A 20281-nucleotide genomic window follows, 5' to 3' on the forward strand; every position below is an offset into this window, starting at 1 on the left:
TCCAAACCATATCTACTCAGAAGTAAGTCCTTTTGAGTTCTATGGGGCTTAGACCCTTAGTGTGTTTAGAATTGCAGCCTTCAGGGGAATCCATCTTTACTCCTGAGTGCTCCTGTCTAACATCTCCATAACATTAGGCTCCTTTCTTCCTACAATGCCCTTCTGGTGACTGGCCTGGCCTGAGGGCACTTAAATCCTTCTTGCCAGGATCAAGAAGATTAGATTAAATGTTCCCTACCCAGGCTCTATCTTTCAGCTAAGATTTCTATCTTAATTTCCAATCAGAGAAATGTTTTTGTTTGAACTGAATGCTCCAAGCAACTGTGGTTGACACTTAATGTATCATGCTTAATGACATCACTTGGGCCCACCCCTGTGATATCACTATGACCCATCCCCAGGACATCACTATGACCTGCCCCTGAAATCTCGAACTTCGGGATGCTTCTGACCTGGCAACCCTAGTTTGAACTGATTTTCCAACTCTGGTAAGACTGATATCGGGGGCCTTACAAAAGCTGGTTTCCAGGGTTTTGGGACCCAGTGATACTTGACAAGGCCCACACACAATCACACCTTTTAACACAGAGAGACAGCTATTTCCCAAGAAAACTGAAAAATATATTTAATTATTAGTTAACTCTACTCAAGCTTCCCATTATATTTTCTTCCAACACTTTTTCTTTTATAAAATCCATAAAACAAAGAAAGAAATATGAACTCTCCAGTGCCCTTTTTCTGATCTGACTGTGCAAAAAAGCAAAAACCCTGGTAATCCCGGAAAAAGTAAGGTCAATGCACACTTGAACTACAAGTAGCACCTCACCACTATTTAAAGCTTCAGACTGCAACATGCAATTGCAAAAAAAAAAAAAAAATACATGGCTACTTTTTTCTGTATTTGCAAGGAACTCAAGCCTGCTGATATATTATCTTCATGAGGCAGATCCTCTTGCAGAGGAAGCAGCTGCAATTGCACTCTTTCTAAACCATCAAATCCCTTTTCCCTGCCCACTGAACAGTTAATGAGGGAATGAAATCTGTCTGCCAGAGGTTCCCCATCCCTGCTCTATGCCATGATTTAAACCAGATAGCATAAGGCTATAGATAGCTATCTGCAGAACCATGCCTTTTCTTATGGCTGTTGTTGTGCTTCTGTTTCTCTCCATGTGGTTGATGCAGCCACAGAAATAAAAAGGCAGAATATGAACACCAGTATCTTCCATCCTCCCTTGGCAAGTCACACAATCACCTGTCCTTCCAATGGCACAGCAGGTTGACCCCCAGAGCCATTTAATACGGTCGTCTAGAAAATTCACCCCGCTCTTTAAAAAAATGTCTATGGGCATTTGGAATTCTGTTAGCTCTGTCTCCTAAATATCTAAATCCTCCACGCTGTATGTTTGTTTTTATATTTCTCTTTTAATATGTGGTCTGCGACCATAATAAAATGATTCATTCATTCACTCACTCACTCACTAGGGAGGGCATTAAAAATCAGGAGGAAGGAAAGCCTCTCTGATGAAACCTACATTCCCTAATGGACACCCCTTCCAAGGGCCAAATGACAATGGTAGGTGGAGAACAAGGATGTGACTCTTACCTTTGCACAGTAATGCTGCAGCCTGACCACGCAAAAGCTAAGACGTTCCCACACATGTATCTCCCCATTCAGGCAAATAAGAGGCATTATATCCCACCCTTCCTCCCAAAGAAGCCCAAGGCGGCATGCCAATGTTGGGCGGAGCCAGAGGCAAAAGTGGATGGAGCAATGAACGCAAATTTCACCTTTGTACAGTAGCTTATAGTCTAGTTTCGTCACACACACCCGTCTCCATCCTCCATCCAAACAAGGAAGAAGCATTATCAGACTTCAAGGACACATTCTAGTCAAGCAACCGAACTAAAGTAGATGTGAAGCAGAGCCAGTGGGGAGGTACATGGCCTGTGGAGACTCCCAACACATCTGAACACACACACTCCAGGTCTAAGGTCCCTGACCCCTGCCTTAAATTGGTGACAAGTTTAAGAATAGAAAGCTCTGCCAATTTCAGTTCCTCATCTCAGTTTCTCATTTTTGCCAATTTTAAATTCAGTTCTCCACATTTCTGTAGCAATTTGTGATTTTTTTAAGAACCCTTCATGAAAATTCTTCAGCATTTTAGTGCGAATTTCTCCTGATAAATACATTTTTGTATGTAGTGTTCACTAATAAGCACATTTTGTCAAGAAACTTCTAATATGTTTTGGTATGTTATTTTCACTAATATAAATATTTTTATGCACATTTTCCCCCAGTATATGCATTTTTGTAAACATTGTTTGGCTGGAGAACTGAACTGAAAATTTTGGATAACACAAATTTTGAAAGATGACTGTGTTCTGGTTCTCATAATGCTTCGGAAAATGCAAATTTGATAAATTCAGCTTTAAATATGAACCAAAACTGCCTATATGTTTCCGGGCCAGGTTCAAAGTGCTGGTTTTAACCTATAAAGCCTTATATGGCGCGGGACCACAATACCTGGTGGAACGCCTCCCCCGATATGAACCCACCCATACGCTATGGTCTACATCGAAGACCCTCCTCCGGGTACCTACTCATAGGGAAGCTCAGAGGGTGACAACAAGAAAAAGGGCCTTCTCAGTGGTGGCCCCCAAGTTATGGAACGATCTCCCTGATGAGGTACGTCTGGCGCCAACATTACTATCGTTTCGGCGCCAGGTTAAAACTTTCCTCTTTTCCCAGGCATTTTAGCATTTTAGTATGTGTTGAAAACTGTCTTGATTCTTCTGGGTATTTTATAATTTTAAAGTTTTTTTTTAAAGTTTTAAATTTGTTTATATGTGACCTATTGTATTTTTATGTTTGAATGTTGTGCACCGCCCAGAGAGCTTCGGCTATGGGGCGGTATAGAAATTTAATAAATAAATAAATAAATTTAATAAATAAATAAATTTAATAAATAAATAAATAAATTTCTCCCCCATCCCTAGCAAAGTGTCAAGCTCAAAGCTCCAGTGCACATGCTCATTTCAAGCTTGCCAAATCAGTTTGAAGCTGCAGTGTCATTTGAGGTTTTGCAATATTGCCAGTTCCGAATCAGAGGCAGCATTTATACATTAGGCCATGGGGGAGGAAGAAGAGCAACTTGGCTGTCCGTTGCTATTGCTGTAACACTAAGGTGGATCATGGCTGCTCCACTGCAAGCAGTTAAGCATCAAGATAGCTGCAAAGTTTGCCCTGAAGCTCTAGAATGGGTGCCACTGCCAGCCCAAGAGGCAGCAGCCGTTAAGGACAAAATGCTTAATTATCCCCATGTGGCATTCCAAAGTAGTACAAAGATCAGTGCTTCTCAGCGCGCCAAATTCTGCTCTGTCCATTAAGTAAAATGCAGCTGTGCTTTCATTAAGGAGTACCTGATGTTTTCAAATTTCCAAAACTATCAAAATTCTGCAAAGACCTTTTGCAAAAGCCTCCAGGGCTGCTAAGTTTTAAATTCATTAGGCTAGCTGAAAGCAGAAAACTTTCAACTGACAGGGAAACACATTTAGACAACAAAAAGTATTTTTCAATACTGGAGCAGAAGTGGAAGAGTCACACAATATCCAATAATTGTGTTTATGCAAGCTACTCATTTGTTTCCAAACTAGGACACACGTGGGAGATATTCCACTATAAAAATAGTAATCCTGCTCATTAAGTTTTCACGCACAAGCTGTTGCTTGAAGTTATGTTAGAGAAAGCCAGTGTTTGACCTAATTTAGACTGAGAGTTGCAAGACAACGCAAGATCAGAAGGACTTTCTGTTGATAGCCCCTTGGTTTTAGAGTGCCCTGGTACCTTCAATGGCATTGTATCCAATGCTACTCATACTCAGAGTAGTCCCATTGAAATTAAGGGACATAACTTAGATCCATTAATTTCAATGGGTCTACCCTGAGAAGAACTTAGCTGGCTACAATCCATTACTAATGTTTTGGGCACTAAATGAAGCCTCCCCTTTTCAGCTTTGCTTTTAACGCTGTATTCTAGCCCTCCCCAATTTGGCAGTGGCGGCTGATGGCTTCATGTCAGTGGGGCAGTCGAATCCACTCCAGGTTTTAGTCTGAACTGTCCGAGGTGCTGAAGCTCCTTGTCCTAGTCCTTCCAGAATTTGTACTGACTTCAGTGGCATTCAGTGGTACACAATAACTCGCAGGATGGGGCAGCTTTATGTTTTAACGGTATTTTACTTCCTTCTCAAGTGTCAGAAGATACTTAAAGTTCAGGATGGGCCTTTTCCAGCCATTTCCTCACACGGGAGCGTAGCCAGCCTAAAAGGTGCTTGAATGGAATTAGAGAAACTCCCCACACCAAAGGGCTTATTAGACTCCCATTTCAAATTATATAAGAAGACAGAACAACATGGTTCTTCCAAATTCCACTATGCTACATGCATGTAAATAGTAATTCCAGCTTCAGGGCCACTTTCTACAGTCTGGTGTAAACAAAGTGATTCTGGAGTACACAGCAATTCTCCATAATACTGGAAGCTGCCCATTATGACACATTAAAAGTAATTGCCTCTGCCAAGCCCTTCTACATTTAAAAGCCACTCCACACCCATTAAGATAAGATAATATTGAATCAGTTTTCTATCTCTATCAAGTGCCTAACACTTTTCAGAAATAGTCATCGTATAAATAATTACACCTGTTTTTCCTTCAGTGATTTTCAACCTGTGTTTGTTTATATATTTTCAGGAAGTTTGAAGAATGTAACCTTAAGTGGAATTCTTGTCAGTTTATATTTGTATAGCCAGCTCCCACACAGACTACAGACTGAAAGACATCAAGGAAATTAACCTGCAGATGACAGGTTAGAAAATGTTTCAGAAATTTTATTTTCCATGCATTAAGATAAAACTATTTGTAAAGTGGTGATTTTAATGTTTACAGGTAAGCAGATGGGAAGTAACCAGTTTTTCTAATTGCATTTTATATGCAGAATAATGTTTGTGCAGGAAGAAATTCACTGCAGGTGCCTGAAAACAAGGCATTTCAAAGTCTGGGTCATAACAGAACTATGATTCTGGAAACAAATAAGAAAGCTTCCACCATAGATAGCATTTTATATATTGCAAAGAATACACTATACATTGTAGGAACATAGGAATTCAACACACTCTAGTATGTGGCATAAAAATCAGGCCTCCTCAAAAGCACTGTTTGCAAAGGGAGGAAAAGTCCCACTGCAAACAGCAAGGGGAGGCACTCCCAATTGGAACAATGGTGGGGGCAAAGGGTTCAAGCAACCTCCCACCATGCCACAATCCAAATATAACTTGAGGTTGGGGTGGGGGGAGATTCCTCTGCCAACTACTTGTTAAAGCGAAGGCCAAGCAATGTGAAGTTTGGCCCTGACTGCTTTAATGCGATTCATATTCCTTGACTGCAAATGTGATTATTGGGCCTGATTGACTGAAGGGCTGTAGCTCAGTGGGCAGAGCATCTGCTTTGCATGCAGAAGGTCCCAGGTTCAATCCCCAGCATCTCCAAGTAGGATTGGGAATATCCCATCTGAAAACCTGCAAAGCCACTGCCAGTCAGTGTAAACAATACTGAGATAGATGGCCTGACTCAATATAAGGCAGCTTCCTATGTCCCCTACTTAACCACACCTCTGCTGTCTTCCTCTTCCTTTGTTGTTTCCCTGCGGCAAATTCTAGGTTGTAAGCTCCTCAAGGCAAATACCTGTTCTCTTGTCCTCTGCAAAGTGCTTTGCACACTGATGACAGAATATAAACAAGAAAAAACATCTAAGCCGGGGTAAATTACCCTTTGGCCCTCCAGATGGTTTGGACTTCAAACCCCATCAACCCTGACCATTGGGCCATGCTGGCTCCAGCTGATGGGAGTTGGAGTCCAGCAATAGCTGGAGGTCCACAGGTTAGTTGCTTTTGCTTTAAAGCCCTACAAGGCTTGAAGCTGCCCCATGCAGTCCATTCAGTCCTTGAGGGGGAGGGCAATAGCTCAGTGGTAGAGAATCTGCCTTGCATGCAGAAGGTTCCAGGTTCAATCCCTGCATCTCCAAATAGGGCTGGGAGTATGCCAGTCAGTGCAGATCAGTGGTTCCCAAACTGTGGTCTGCAAGCTTCATGCTGGTGGCCCATCACCCATGGTGCATTTCTGAAGAGCAGCAGTAATAGCAGTGACTGCTCTGACATAATCTAAGCCTGGGCTTTGCACGACAGATGGGTAGCATGGGTCAATTTTGAGCTGCCATCACCACCACCCGCAGTTTCTATGAAATCAGCTAGCCTGGCCGCTCCAACCACGTGCCCACCCTTCAGTTCTAAACCAGTGTCTGTCGTCAGTAATGGATTGATTGAGGGCCAACAAATTGAAGCTCAATCCAGGCAAAGCAGAGGTGCTCCTGGTCAGTCGGAAGGCAGATCAGGGAATAGGGATTCAACCTGCTTTGGATGGGGTTACATTCCCCATGAAGACACAGGTTCATAGTTTGGGTGTGCTCCTGGATTCAGCCCTGAGCCTGGATGCTCATGTTTCAGTGGTGGCCAGCGATGGCACAGTAAAAACATGTGCGGCAACGGCACCCATTCCTGGAGATGTCTGATGTGGTCACCGTGACACAATGCCTTAGTCACATCCCATTTGGATTGCTGTAGCCAGCTCCACCAGCTACCAGTCTGTTTCCAAGAACATTTCAAAGTGCTGGTTATTACCTAAAAACTCTTTACAGCTCGGGTCCAAGCTATTTGAAGGATCGTATCTTCCCATGTGAGCCTGTCCGAACCCTGAGATCATCAGGAGAGGTCCCTCTCAGTCCCGCCACCCTCACAGGCATGTCTGGTGGGAACACAGGAAACAGCCTTCTCAGTGGCTGCCCCCAGGCTCTGGAACTCCCTTCCTAAGGAGGTTAGACAGGCTTCCTCCCTGCTGTCCTTCCGTCAGCAGGTGGAGGCTTTTGTGTTCCAATGGGCTTTTGGGAACTGACTGCCAGGGCAATTAAATAGGGTGCTGTTCTTACTGATTTGTATTTTGTGTTTAATCACTATGCTTTAAATGGTTTTAATTTTATGTTAGTTTATATTTTAATTATAACTTCTGTATGTTCTATTTATACATTTTTAACTGTTTCTTTTAATTCTTCTGCGCCACCTTGAATCCCAGTTCTGGGGAAAAGGCAAGATATAAATGAATAAAATTGTTATTGTTATGAAGTCAGAGCTGTGGGCTGGGATTCCAGGAACTCCTAGGGCTGCACACACCTTTCCCCCAGAGGCCCAGACCTTTCTCCTCTCCACTTCTTCATGACGCAATGAGCTGACAGGACAGATGGGATCTTTTATCAGTCCTCCCTTCTCCTTTTCCTCTCATGGGGGGAGGGAGGTAGAAGCAACAGCTTTAAAAAATGGAGCAGGGTGGGATGGACTGTCTCGGGTGATATTGGGTGGGCAAGTGAGGATTGGAAGGAGTATTATGGTGTGTATCAGGCAGTTCCCTTCTCCCCCCATTCCCACTGCCTAGCAAGAGGAGATGCTCGCTTATGCTGCAGGGCCTCCAGGAATGAGTCTCCTCATTTACTTCTCATCTGCTATATTTCCTTCCCACTCACCCAAAATCACCGCTCTTCAAACGTCCCCATCACTGCCTAAGCCTATGCATGTTTACTCAGAAGTAAGTCCTGCTTACTCTCAGGTAACATAGGACTTCAGCCTCAGTCTTAGGGAACGGGTTTCTGTCTGTTATGTGTTAGCTTTTAGCCTGTGAGGTAGGTTAGGCTGAGAGAGTGACTAGCCTACGGTCACCCACTGAGCTTCATGGCCAGGAGAGGATTTGAACCATTGCCTCCCAGGTCCCAGCTTGTTTAATATCCTTACATCTTACTCCACATTCTTGAAAAGAAGATACGGAAGCGAGGAAGGTGGCAGAATGGGGTGGTGGAGATACTCTTTCCCCCTAAAGTAGGAAGCTTATTCGGCCACTTGTGAACAGTACTTTGTACCATTTTTAAGACAAACCAATTTAGGTTGCAATCCTAAATACACCAAGGCTGCAGTCCTATGCCTATCTGCCATTGATCTTGGTGGGGCTTACCTCTGAGTAAACGTGCACGGGATCATCTGCATTATGAGTTTGCAGAGGGAAAAGAGACAAAAAACTCTAATTTTCTTTGGGAGCGAAAGGGCAGAAAAATCATGAAGTGGTCCACCAAGACCCTCATCAGCTTTAAAGTGGTCCCCCGGGGGGGGCAGAGTTTAGAAACCACTGATGTAGCCATTACTGAGCTAGAAAGATCAAAGGCCTGACTCATAAATGCATGAATGGACAGAGAAAAGGACAGCCAAATCTTTAAATCTGTAATTCCCCGGCCTGATGACCTAAAGACAATTCTTACTAAAGGCAAATGAATATTTACAAGCCTACTTTAAATCCACAATATTAATATTTCTCACTCTAACATGACTGAAGTCACAGTCATAACACACAACTTATTTAGTTGCTTACAGATCTATAACTGCTGGTTTTCCTATTTCCAAAGGGAAAACCAAGGGTAGTATTCAATTTTAGTCATACTCAAAGTAGACCCATTGAAATTAATGGAGCTAAGGATGTCATGTTCATAAGACCTATTCTGAGCAGAACTTATTTGAATACATCCTTAAGCATTTGCTTCTCTCTCCTTGCATTGCCTTTGTAACCAAATGTCTTTTGCGTAAGGCACAGTCCCAAACTCATTAATCAGTTCTTTAAGTACCAACTCAAGACCAAAACAAACTGCAGGCAGTGCTTAACATTATGCCCTCTTCTTCACATATCTTGTCCCCCATTTTTATAGCTTTTAAATATCCAACCTGAGGAAAAGCTTCTATGCATCTTGAAAGCTCGCATATCACAAGGTGAACTTTGGTTGACCCTAATCTGAAGTATTTTACTACCACTGTGCACTCGTGTTTTGTAGATTCTTCCTTAGAAATCAGAAACAGAAAGCTGAATGAAATGGCTAATAAAATACAAAGGAAAAGAAACAATATGCCCCCATTGCTGAAAAGAACACAGCTACTTGAAAGCTGCGTTAACACACAGAGAGAGAGTAAGAACCAGCCAGCCTGTTATGTTTCATGTCAGGTTTGCCAACATAGATAATTCTTAAGATACGCATGTTGTAACATGCTCTCTTTAACATACAACGGTCAAATCATTGTGCAGGAAAGGCAGAAGTTAGGTTTTTCTGGCTAGTTTGGGCTCATGAAGTAGTTGTTTGGTAACAACTCAACCCTTACTCACTACTGTGGTAGTTCAGTAGATGCAATTTGAATAGCAATTAGCGATGAACTGCAAATGAACAACACAGCAACTTCATATAGCCTAGCCCAGAAAGGCTCAACCCACATTCTTAGGATACCAATTTTACTGGAAGTGAACCATCCCCAAGGTATTGTTTCTTCCATGGAAAAAACCTAAGCTTCTGCGTGTTTAGAACCAAAATGTTCCCTTCCCAGAGAGGCCCACTTTGTGCCAACCTTATCTTTTGGATGACAACAAACATATTTCAGTTCTGTCTAACTTTTAGATGCAATTTTAATACGTGCCATCATTTATTAAAATTTATCTATATATTTTATCTTGGGGGGTTCTCTTTGGTAAAGCACCCTAGAAGCTTTGCAGAAAGGAGATAAATACATATTTTTAAAAGATAAAGTATACACTAAGGAGATCCTGGATGGATCACATTGAAGGTCAATGTAGTTCAACATCCTGTTTCCCACAGCAGCCAACCAGATGCCTACGGGAAGCCCACTAGCAGAAGATGTGCAATTGCCAGCAACTGTTACTCAGAGCCAACACAATGACTCTGATCCTGGAGAATACTCCCTTATTAAAAAGCAGGATAACTTAAAAGATTCCTTTGCCAAAATAGAACAGGCTCCATTTCTGGTGTGAATGCCCATTACACAAATGCCTACTTATACTAGCAGCTCTTACCCTCTGAAAAAAAGATTGTAGCCATTCTAGGAAGATTGTATTTCCAATGTAGATGGACAAAAAGAGTCATAAGGCTATATTATTTGCAATAGTATTTCTCACCTGCAACATAGTAACCACATGGCAGGGGTTCAGCAAGTAGATGACAGTCCTGGAAGCAAACTTGAATCCTACTTCCAATCCAAAAGTGAGGCAGAAGAATACCAGCAACAGGTTCTTCCCTATGCTTTCCTCTTTGTTCCGGGACTGAGCCAACAGGTCTCCCACCTCCTTGGAATGGGTTCGCCTGATCTTCTGTAGAGACACCACAACCTCCAGAACTCCCACACATAAGAAGACCAGGCTCTCCACCAGGCGTTGTTGCCAGGGGAGGAAGGCAGCACACTCGGGACCCCCGTTGCCTTCAAAGCTTGGGTCCACTCCACCATACATCCAGTTCAGAAGATTAGAGAAGCTGTAACGACTCATGGCAAAGCCCTGTTGTTCTTCTTCGTCCCTGTGTTGGCTATCCTGCAGCAGGTGAGAGCGTGATGAGATCAAAGCGAATATGCTGTCTGGGTGGCGAAACATGAAACAGAGAAGGGTCCTTATCAGCAAGTTCACTCCCTTCCTAGAGAGAGAGATGGACAGCTGATCCTCAATTCTCACTTCAGGTGCTCAGATGGGGAGCAAAGAAAACTTGTAGAGAGAAAGAAAGTAAAACACAACTGATGAGTATCATTTCAGAGAAACATTCCCAGAGTGGCTGAACAATCAACCCCTCTTCCCTGGGAACAGTAGCTTTGTGAAGGGAACAGAGGGTCTCCCAACAACTCTCAGCTCCCTCAACAAACTACAGTCCCCAGAATTCTTTGGGGGAAGCCATGACTGTTTTAAAGTGATATTATAGTGCTTTAAATGTATCATGCAGATAGGGCCAGGTTAAGAATAGATGCATAGCAGCCTTGAGTTCTCTGCTCTCTCTCTCTTTTACAACCCTAAAACAGCCTTTGCCAACCTAGTGCCTTCCAGATGTTTTGGACTACAAATCCTAGCAGCCCCAGCAAGCAAGTCAGCACAGCAGTTGTGAGTTGTTTTCCAAAAACATCTGGAGAGTTCTAGATTGGCAACGGCTGTCCTAAAACACCAGCCACTTTGTAACCAGCACCCTGTACACACACACACAGTATGCTGGTTTTATGTGCCTGGTGCTCTGAGGTCCTAAATCAGCATTACTGACAGTACCTATATATATGAAAATACAAAATATTCATACACAGAAACTACTAGCGACATATACATGAGCTGCTCCTCAACTCATCTTGGCCACACTCTACAGCAGGGGTTCCCAAACTGTGGACTGTGGACCACCAGTGGTCCACAAGCTTCACTGAGGTGGTCCGTGGTATGTCCACATTAAACATCCATATTGATTTTAAACTGTATTTTTGTTTCTTTTGCTCCTTATATTGCAATTTCTCATCTTACCATTTGAATTCTACAGAATGCAAATTGTACTACAATAAAACACAGAATTAGAAACAGAAGCAATAAAAAAGCAATTCAAATGCATCTTGCAAAACACATTGCAATCACTACAACCGGCATAAAAATCATTAAGTGGTCTGTCAAGACCCTCAGCAATTTTCAGGTAGTCTTTGGGGGGGGGTTAGAATCCACTGCTCTACCCTCTGTGTGCACCCCTCTCTCTCTCAGTTGCACAAATAATTTCCACCTATTCTTTATTTGAAAAATTACACAGCCACCACCCCAATGGATTCCAGGGCTGCGTTACAACAGCCACAATAGCCATTCAAATAAAAAGCACAAACGCAATAAAATTTGCCATTTACCTTCATGGTACATTTGCGGACTTGAAAGGCAACAAAAGACTACAGAAAAGCAGACCTTTTTTTAAAAAAAGTGCCAGGGCAGACAGCACCCGCCTTTTAATTCAACGAGAAGCCTTTCCTTTCCCAAGCCGGCTGAGCTCCTTAACACCGTCGTTGCCGAACGAACTCCGCCGCAAACCACAACCCTGGAAGGTAGGCCAGCCCTCGCTTAAGCACCGCCCGTCCAAGCAAACGCCTCCAAAAGAGGCGGGAAGCAAGGAAGGGGAGGCGGAGAGAAGAGAGGAAGACGACGACGAAGAAGGGGAACCTATTTAGGTTATTTCTTTTTTCTCCTCGCGGGCGCCACACTCCGCCTCCTCCCCCCACCTCATGGCACCCGTTCTCTCGCGCGCCCTCTTGCCTTTCGAGGACCCCCCCCCAAAAAACTCTCCCCCTCGAGGGAGGGAGGTAGCAATCTTTCCCCCTCCCCGCAAAAAAAGAAAAGAGAGCTGAGCTTTTTTGCTGCTCTCTGCCGCTTGCAGCGAGACTTCCGAGCAGCGTCGCCGCCACCGCCGCGCGCCCCCTTCCTTCCCTTCGCCCAGTACCTCAAAGCAAGCAGGCGGGCGGGGGCGTGTCGTGGCTGCAAGGCAGGCCCTCCCTCGGCTCTCGCCGGGGCAGGCGCTACGTGAGGAAGCCGAACAGCCCCGCTCTGGGTCAGAGACTGGAAGCGGCGGCGGCGCTGCTGGTGCTTCTCGCCTCCCCTTCCTCAGGTGCAGCCGCGAACGCGGCGGCGTCGCGGGCGCACGGTGCGCCCTGGACCGTGGTAGTGGTGGTTCTGCTGCAGCCCTCTGCTCGCTCCTTCCCGGCGAGGAAGACTACCACGACGACGCCACAGCTGCGAGCGGAGCAGCATCACCCCGCCGACGTGCTCCGCTCAGGGCGAAAAATGGATTGGTTGCGCGGGGCTTCCCGCTCCGCCTCTTGGAAGGCGGCTCCCCGCCGCCGCGGCTGCCCCCACTTCTTCCTCCTCCTCCTCCTCTTCGTGTCCACTTGTCGCCTCAGCCAGCCCGTCAGCGCCGCGCAGAAGGGAAAGGCGGAAAGAAGCGCGCCCGCGCCGAGGGCTCCATTTCCCCCCCGAGGGAGCTTCCGCGCCCCTCGAGACCGCCAACGCCATCTCTACGGGCTTACTCTGGAGTAATTTCTACTGCCTTCAAGGGGAGGGAGGGCTTACGTGTATGGGATTGCAGCCTCGGTGTTCCCCCATCCCTCCCCCCGAAAAGTGGTGGGGGGGGAAATCCCTAGAAAGGGCTAGCACCGGACCTGTGGCCCTCCAGATGTTGCCGGACTCCAACTCCCATCAGCCCTGACTGTGGGTCACGCCGGCTGAGAATGCTGGGAGTTGGAGTCCCAACAACATCTGGAGGGCCACAGGTTCTCCATCCCCGGAAATGCATGTCGTGAGAAAGGGTTACAGCGGAGGCTCATCTGATAGGGAAAATGGGGCACTGTCCCACCGACCTCAGCCAGCCCTCTCCAACCTGCCTTCTCTGCCCACTGCAGGGGGTGGTCCTGGCTAACAGATTCCTCCTTAACCTCAGTGTTGGCCCTTGTAGAATTCAGCTGAGAGGAGGAGGAGGAGGATGGGAACAAAACTAGAATTAGTGTACTTTGCATGTCATTGGCTCTGGCTCCACCTACCGCTGGGCTCCCTGCCTTCTGCCCTACCACTCCCAACAGGCACCAGCCATCCTTGAAGGGTTGTAGCCTAGCCTTCTACCTGATATGCTACATTTCTAATTGCAGGGGGTGGGTTGAGAAGCATGTCATGACATCAGCCCTTCCCTGTACACACAAAACCAGCACGACAGGGTCAGGGTAGCCTTCTTTCTGACATGCTAGTTTTCTATGCAAGATTTTTATTTTTGTATTATTTATTGCCTTTGTTAGTAGATATAGATATATAGGGCTCAAGCAACAGGATAAACTCGGGTCCTGCTTGCGGGCTTCCCCCAGGCACCTGGTTGGCCACTGTGAGAACAGGATGCTGGACTAGATGGGCCACTGGCCTGATCCAGCAGACTGTTCTTATGTTCTTAACTACAGACGGATAAAATCAGCTGAAAACCAAAAAATGTAAAATATACAAATTCCTAAAATGCTCATCCAACAATAAGGAGGACAAGTCCTACCTCACACCACTAAATGATGAGCACTAAAGCAGGGGCTCACTTAACTACCAAGGGCTTGAGTAAATAAAAATGCCTTAGCCAGGCACTTAAAAACAGACAAAAATGGTGCTGGGCACATTTCCTTGGGTGAGCATTCTCCATATGGGGGCCATAACTGAAAAGGCCTGTTCTTGTGTGGCCAATGCCCGCAACTCCCTTGGGTGGGGCATATGGAGAAGGGCCACTAACAAAGACCACAAGTTTATGTGGGGAGAGGCAGTCTTTGAGGTATTGGGGTCCTGAGCTGCATAAAGCTTTATAGGTCAAACAGAGCACATTGCACTGAGCCCAGAAACTAATTGGTACCCAATGTGGCCGCACCAGAATATGTTCAGACCTTCTGGTTCCAGTCAGTAATCTGGCAGCTGAATTCTGTACTAGCTGTAGTTTCTGAACAGTCTCCAAGGGCTGCCCCACATTTAACACATTGTAGTAGTCTAACCTCACAGTTGCCAGAGCATAGACAGGTGAAGCTAGGATATCCCTGTCCAGATAGGATTGCAGCTGGGCCACCAGCCAAAGCTGTTATAAGGCACTTTGCAGCACCAAGGCCACTTATGCCTCAGCAACAGAAGTGGGCTTGGAATCTTTGTCACCCAACTTCTGAAGCAGCATTTCTAATCACACAACCATCAGTGCACAGACAGAGACATTAAGGTGCTACGTGGTGCACAGCCTACCATTTCACAGGCTGGTGGTGCTCTTTTTGAACCATGAATATTGCTGTGCAATTATGTTTGTCCTTGCATTTATTTGACCTAACAACAAAAACCTTGGCTTTTCAAATGTTTATTTTATTTTGTATTAAATCCAGGTATGTAAATAAACAATAAACACAATCTGCGCAGGAAAAAAGAAAATTGAAGTACATGGATATATTTATTTATTTTATTTATATATTATTTGATTTATATCCTGCCCATCCTCCCAGCAGGAGCCCATATATACAGTACCCATATATGTGACGGATAATCCTTGTACGTAACAATCATGTCAATGTAAACGTCAAAACTGAAATGTATGCAAAATCATTTACTAAATAATAACTACTAATAAATCATTACTAATAATGATTACTAATAAATAAAAATAATTACTAATAAATCAAGCTCTCAGAAACATTCTGCCCACACAGCCACTCCTACCTTCATTAGCTGCTCACAGCCACATACACAAATGGATAAATAAACGTTTCCCTCCCTCTCACACCACTAGAACTCATGGATATCCATTAAGCTAAATGTTGGAAGATTCAGGACAGCCAAAAGAAAGTTGTTCTTCACATAGCACCTGGAATTCACTTCCACAGGAGGCAGCAATAGCCACCAAATTAGATGGCTTTCAAAGAGAATTGGACAAATTCACAGATGATAAGGCTATCAATGGCTACTATAACAGCTATGCTCTGCTTCCAAATACCAATTGCTGGAAACTGCAGGAGGGGAAAGTGCTCTTGCACTCAGGTCTGGCTTGCGGGCTTCCTAGAGCCATCTGGTTGACCACTTTGAGAACAGGATGCTGGAGTAGACAGGCTACTGGCCCTATCCAGCAGGCTTATCTTACGCTCTTAACCGTTGCACCAAGCATGAGGAATCTGTGGGCATCCAGGTGTTGCTTGACTACAACTCCTGATAGTGTGGTGCAATGGTTAGAATGTTGGACTATGACTTGGGAGACCAGGGTTTGCATCCCCACTCCGCCGTGAAACTCACTGGGTGACCTTGGGCTAGTCACTATTGCTCAGCCTCACCTACCACACAGGGTTGTTGTGAGAATAAAGTGGAGAGGGGGAGAGCCATTTACACCACTTTGAGCTTCTTGGAGGAAAGGTTGTTATATAAATGTAATAAATAAATAATCTCTGAGCACTGGCCACATTTGGAGGGCTGGAGGTTTCCCACACCTGCATTACACCTTTACCAGAGTTTTCTTTTTTTATATTATTGTACATCCTTCCATCAGTCCGTTACACAAGGAGTGGAACTTTTGGCCCACCAGTTTTTGCTGAACTATAACTCCCATCTGCACCACCAAGCATGGCCCAATAGTGAGGGATGATGGGAGTTGCAGTTCAGATACAAGTCTTCCCAGCCCTGCCTGAAAATGCAGTGGATTGAACCTGGGACCTTCTGAACACAAAGCAGTTGTTCTACCAATGAGCTACAGCCTTTCATTGTTCATAGCTGAATCTTCTTTGTCTCCCTCAGTAGACCGTTGTACCTCTGCCGATATGTTGGGTGGGATCCTGAAAGAAATTCAGGGGGGACTGCAATGCTTAATTGTTGTTAGTGTAATTACAAGGGAAGAGGATGGGGACGAAACTGGAACTAGGTGGCTCCACCTGCTGTTGCTTCTGGCTCCACTTACCATGGGCTACCCTGCCCTCCACCCTGCTATCCAGTGGACACCAGCTGCCGCTGCCCCTTTGCAAGCTGGTGTATTTTTTTCAGGCTAGTGCTTTTTGTGGGCTTATTTTCAAGGCTGATGTTCTTGCCATAGTACTTTGCTAATAAACCATTTGTCTTACAGACTAGTGGAGGTGCTCGCAGGTTAATCGAAATGCTCCTGTCTCTTGCTGCTAAAATCAGAACCAAGCTGCTGTCATCTATTTGCAGAGCTTTTCTTCTCATTGGTTAACTTATAACCTCCCTATGAACCTGAATAAACATCCGTATCTTATGTCAACAGCACAGCACTCTTCCAAAGGCAATAGATTCCTGGATATGACATACCTTCATTCTTCACTTTTCTTTTTATGTGACATGAAATGGCCTCTCTTCACCCTGATGACTTTTTTAAAAAAATTGCAGCAGCATCACAAGCTATTAAGAGCAAGTAAGCACATGATTTTTAAATACCTTCCATTGATTTCCACAGAAGCATTTCCTCAAGGTGGCACACCAGTTGCTATGGAATCATGTCTCCAAAATCAGCAGGTTGGCCCACCAAGCAAGGGCTTTTTTCAATGCTGCGATTCTCCTAGAGTGTCCCTGTGGACCAAGTTTGGTCTCAGAGCATTTGAAGCAGAAATCAGTGCCTGAATGGGAGGCTTCTTGGGAAACCCCCTCGAGTTAATTCCATCATGGAAAAAAGGTGAGATATAAACATAGCGAGAATAAGATTTTTTTTTAAATGCTAAATTAATTATATACCGAGGGTGGTATAACCGACAAAGTACAACATGATAGAACCACCAAGGGCTACAGCAAATTAGACCTCAATCAACAATTCAGCAAAATTGTTGCCATTCTTAGAGTAGAAACACATCCACTGTCCTGCCAGGTCCAGTGCATCTCCACCGCTCTCTTCTGAAAATGGAAGCACACAATACTAGTCAGACTCTGACCCTTTTTACTGTAAAGCCTGGTAGGAGCAGCTTAAAATTCAGCTTCAAAGTGATTTCACAACTGATTGGCAGATCAACCTGTTCCCCTTCCAGGTGTGGCTAATGGAAACACTTTGATCTGGCAGCTAGTGTGTTCACAGCCTTAATGTCTGCTTTCAAACATGGAACTTTTCAGTTCATGCTGTGTCACAGAAGCACACCCACACTTTAGTTAATCATGGTATGCACACAGACAGGCCTCTTGCTAGGGTGGTTCCATCTTCTGTTCCCTCTCTTATCTTCTCTGCAGCAAACTTTAGACTGTATGCTAGAGTGCAATTCTTTAAATTCCTATGCAGAAGTACCATGAAGTTCATGCATAGGATTCCAGTTCTATACTTTGTAAAGCAACATGCAGATTGATGGTGTAACTATTTTTAATAATGATGATGCATGCTCTATAAATGCAAGTAGTCAATCAATCATCATAGCTTACTTTTATTATTTATTTACTCTCTGAGACGTGGTTTAAAGGCGCATGCTTGGACACTTGCTGTAGAGATCAGTGGCTCTCTGCAAGAGTTTTAATATAGATAATTTGGGAAAGTATCTTTACATCTCAGTTCATTGACAGTGTCACTGTAATTACACACCTTAGTTCTTCCTCCCCAGGGTGTCGGCTGTCTAATTCTAGTTCTTGTTTCCCATTGTCTGCATATTTGGCTTTCTGTGTGTTTTGAAGGCTGAACCCTAGGAGGCTAGGTAGAACCCACACACATTCACTGGCTACAGTTCTGACAAGCCTCACAGTTTGCTCTTTACCAGGGCTCATATCTTTAACCAGAACTAATGGAGTATAGCTGAATTACAACTCCCATTGTTTCTGGCCATTAGCCATGTTAGGACAGATAGGAGTTTTAGTTCAGCAACATCTGCAGGATCAAAGGTCCTTTACTCCTGGAGTATAGTAATTCCAGTCCACAGCAACTATTACATGCCCTGGATGTGCCGATATCATGGACACCTATTGGACAGTACCTATGACATCAGCAGAAGATACAGCACAATTCCCTCTCCTGTCTACTATTTCACCATGTTAAATACTTTCACCCACTTAAACTAATATTTTTGCCTTCTCACCAGGATTTGAGTGCAAGTTTCCTACAAATATTTTTAACACTCCTGCAACTCTGAGCCAATATTGCCCCAATATGCAGTCCTTTTTTTTTTGTAAATGCATGCATTGATACATATTTAGGTCACCATATAACAATACTGATTCTACTAGAAAGAAATTAATAAATTTAGACTGCGATTCTGCACCCACTTACTGGGCAGTAAGCACCATTGTACTCAGTGGGACTTACTCCTGAGTAGATATGCATTACATTGTGCTGTAATGACATTTATGAATAAACTGGAAGATGTTATGTGGAATATCTATCAAAAGAATAATATCAAGATAGTCTGGCTTACCCTGGATAGTATGTAGGAACAGAAATGCACTGTAGAACAATCAAAGCTCAGGGACAGAATTCTACAGATGATATTACATGACTTGACAGATCAAGACAAATAATTATGCCACTATATATAAAACCTATAAGGTATCTTGCCAAAGGAAAACATAACGATTTGTACTTTAAAAATGCATGGGTGGAACATTAATTCTTCCAAATTGTAGGATCAAACAGGAAATGAATTGCCAGATCCATTCAAATGAGGAAGGAAAGAAATTCATGTTTCAATTTTTCAGACAAACAGGAAACTTTCCCTAGACTACAGACATCTCCACCTTAGCTGGGAGTTAGTCAGGGCACAGTCATTACACATCTTCCATTTTTCCTTTTCATCTTGTCTGTTCTCTTTCATTTCTTCTTTTTACGCAGCACAGCACAGCACCAGAGCTTGGAAGATTACTTTTAAAAAGTAATAAATTACAGTTACAGTTACATGGCCCAAAAAAGTAGTAATTACAGTTACAATTACAATTGCTCTGAAAGTAACTGCTTACTTTACTTTTCCTCCAAAGTAATGACTACAGTTACATTTCAGTTACTTTAAAAAAAAGCCTACAAGGTGCTGGCCTTGGCTGCTGCACATTTACGTAGCCTAAAACAACATTAAAAATAAACATACACATACAGAGGTAATAGACTAATTCTTTTTATCCATAAGATAGCAATGGTGGTCTCTCCACTAGTAAGGGAAGAGGTGAGGAGGCAGAGGCCTCAGATCTTTGCACATCAAACCAAGTGCAACCCCCCCACTCAGCCAGCCAGCATAATCTCTCTCACTTACCCACCTCCCAGACCCTGCCCTGCCACCAACTAAGGGACACTCACTCAAGCAAACATTTTCCCCTGAGATGCAAAAAAGTTAAAATACTGCAAATGCAGCACAATAGCCAGAGAGTGGTGGAGGCCACTTTGTGTGCCAAGTGCAAACACAGTATTCTCTCTCTCTCTCTCTCTCTCACACACACACACTCACGCTCACGCTCATGCTCACTCTCACACTCACACTCACACACTCACACACACTCACACACACACACACAGAGTAATCTTTCACCTCCACAGTTCTTTATCTCCATTCAGCTGCTGCCTCCTTCTCCTCCTTTATCCATGTTCTTGACCTCCGGATCCTTTTTTACACCACTCCATTCTTCACCACCACTACCCATTTTTTTAAATAATTGTCTTCTCCACTCCACCCCGTCTCATTCTCCGCCTCCTCCCTTGTCGCCTCCTACCCATCCACAGAGCATGAGGAAAGAGCGACACTGCACGGAAGCCCAGTTTGAGGCATATGATTTTCATCCACAAATTAGAGGAGCAGAAGACTTCCCCTGCTCCCCCCCAAGTAATGCCCAAAAGTAATTCTGGAAACGTTACAATTACTCCACAAAAGTAGTAAAATTA

The 20281-nt window shown here is 44.1% G+C and overlaps 1 protein-coding gene across 3 annotated transcripts in view; it reads right to left on the minus strand.

Moving 5' to 3' along the window:
* Window positions 1–12930, minus strand: part of TMEM164 (transmembrane protein 164) — a 55983-nt gene extending 43053 nt beyond the window's left edge. Inside the window, exons 1-3 of one of the 3 annotated variants that reach the window (XM_061598567.1) lie at window positions 12410–12930; window positions 11826–12010; window positions 10096–10671 (exon numbers count right to left, since the gene is read on the minus strand). In XM_061598567.1, the coding sequence (XP_061454551.1) occupies window positions 10096–10563 (468 nt within the window). In that variant the 5' untranslated portion in view covers window positions 10564–10671; window positions 11826–12010; window positions 12410–12930. The remainder of the gene's footprint in view (window positions 1–10095; window positions 10672–11825; window positions 12011–12409) is intronic. The other 2 variants (XM_061598568.1, XM_061598566.1) reach the window with 2 other exon arrangements.
* Window positions 12931–20281: the final 7351 nt, after the last annotated feature.

This window comes from Rhineura floridana, chromosome 16 (genome assembly GCF_030035675.1).
Source record: "Rhineura floridana isolate rRhiFlo1 chromosome 16, rRhiFlo1.hap2, whole genome shotgun sequence".
NCBI classification, from domain to species: Eukaryota; Metazoa; Chordata; class Lepidosauria; order Squamata; family Rhineuridae; genus Rhineura; species Rhineura floridana.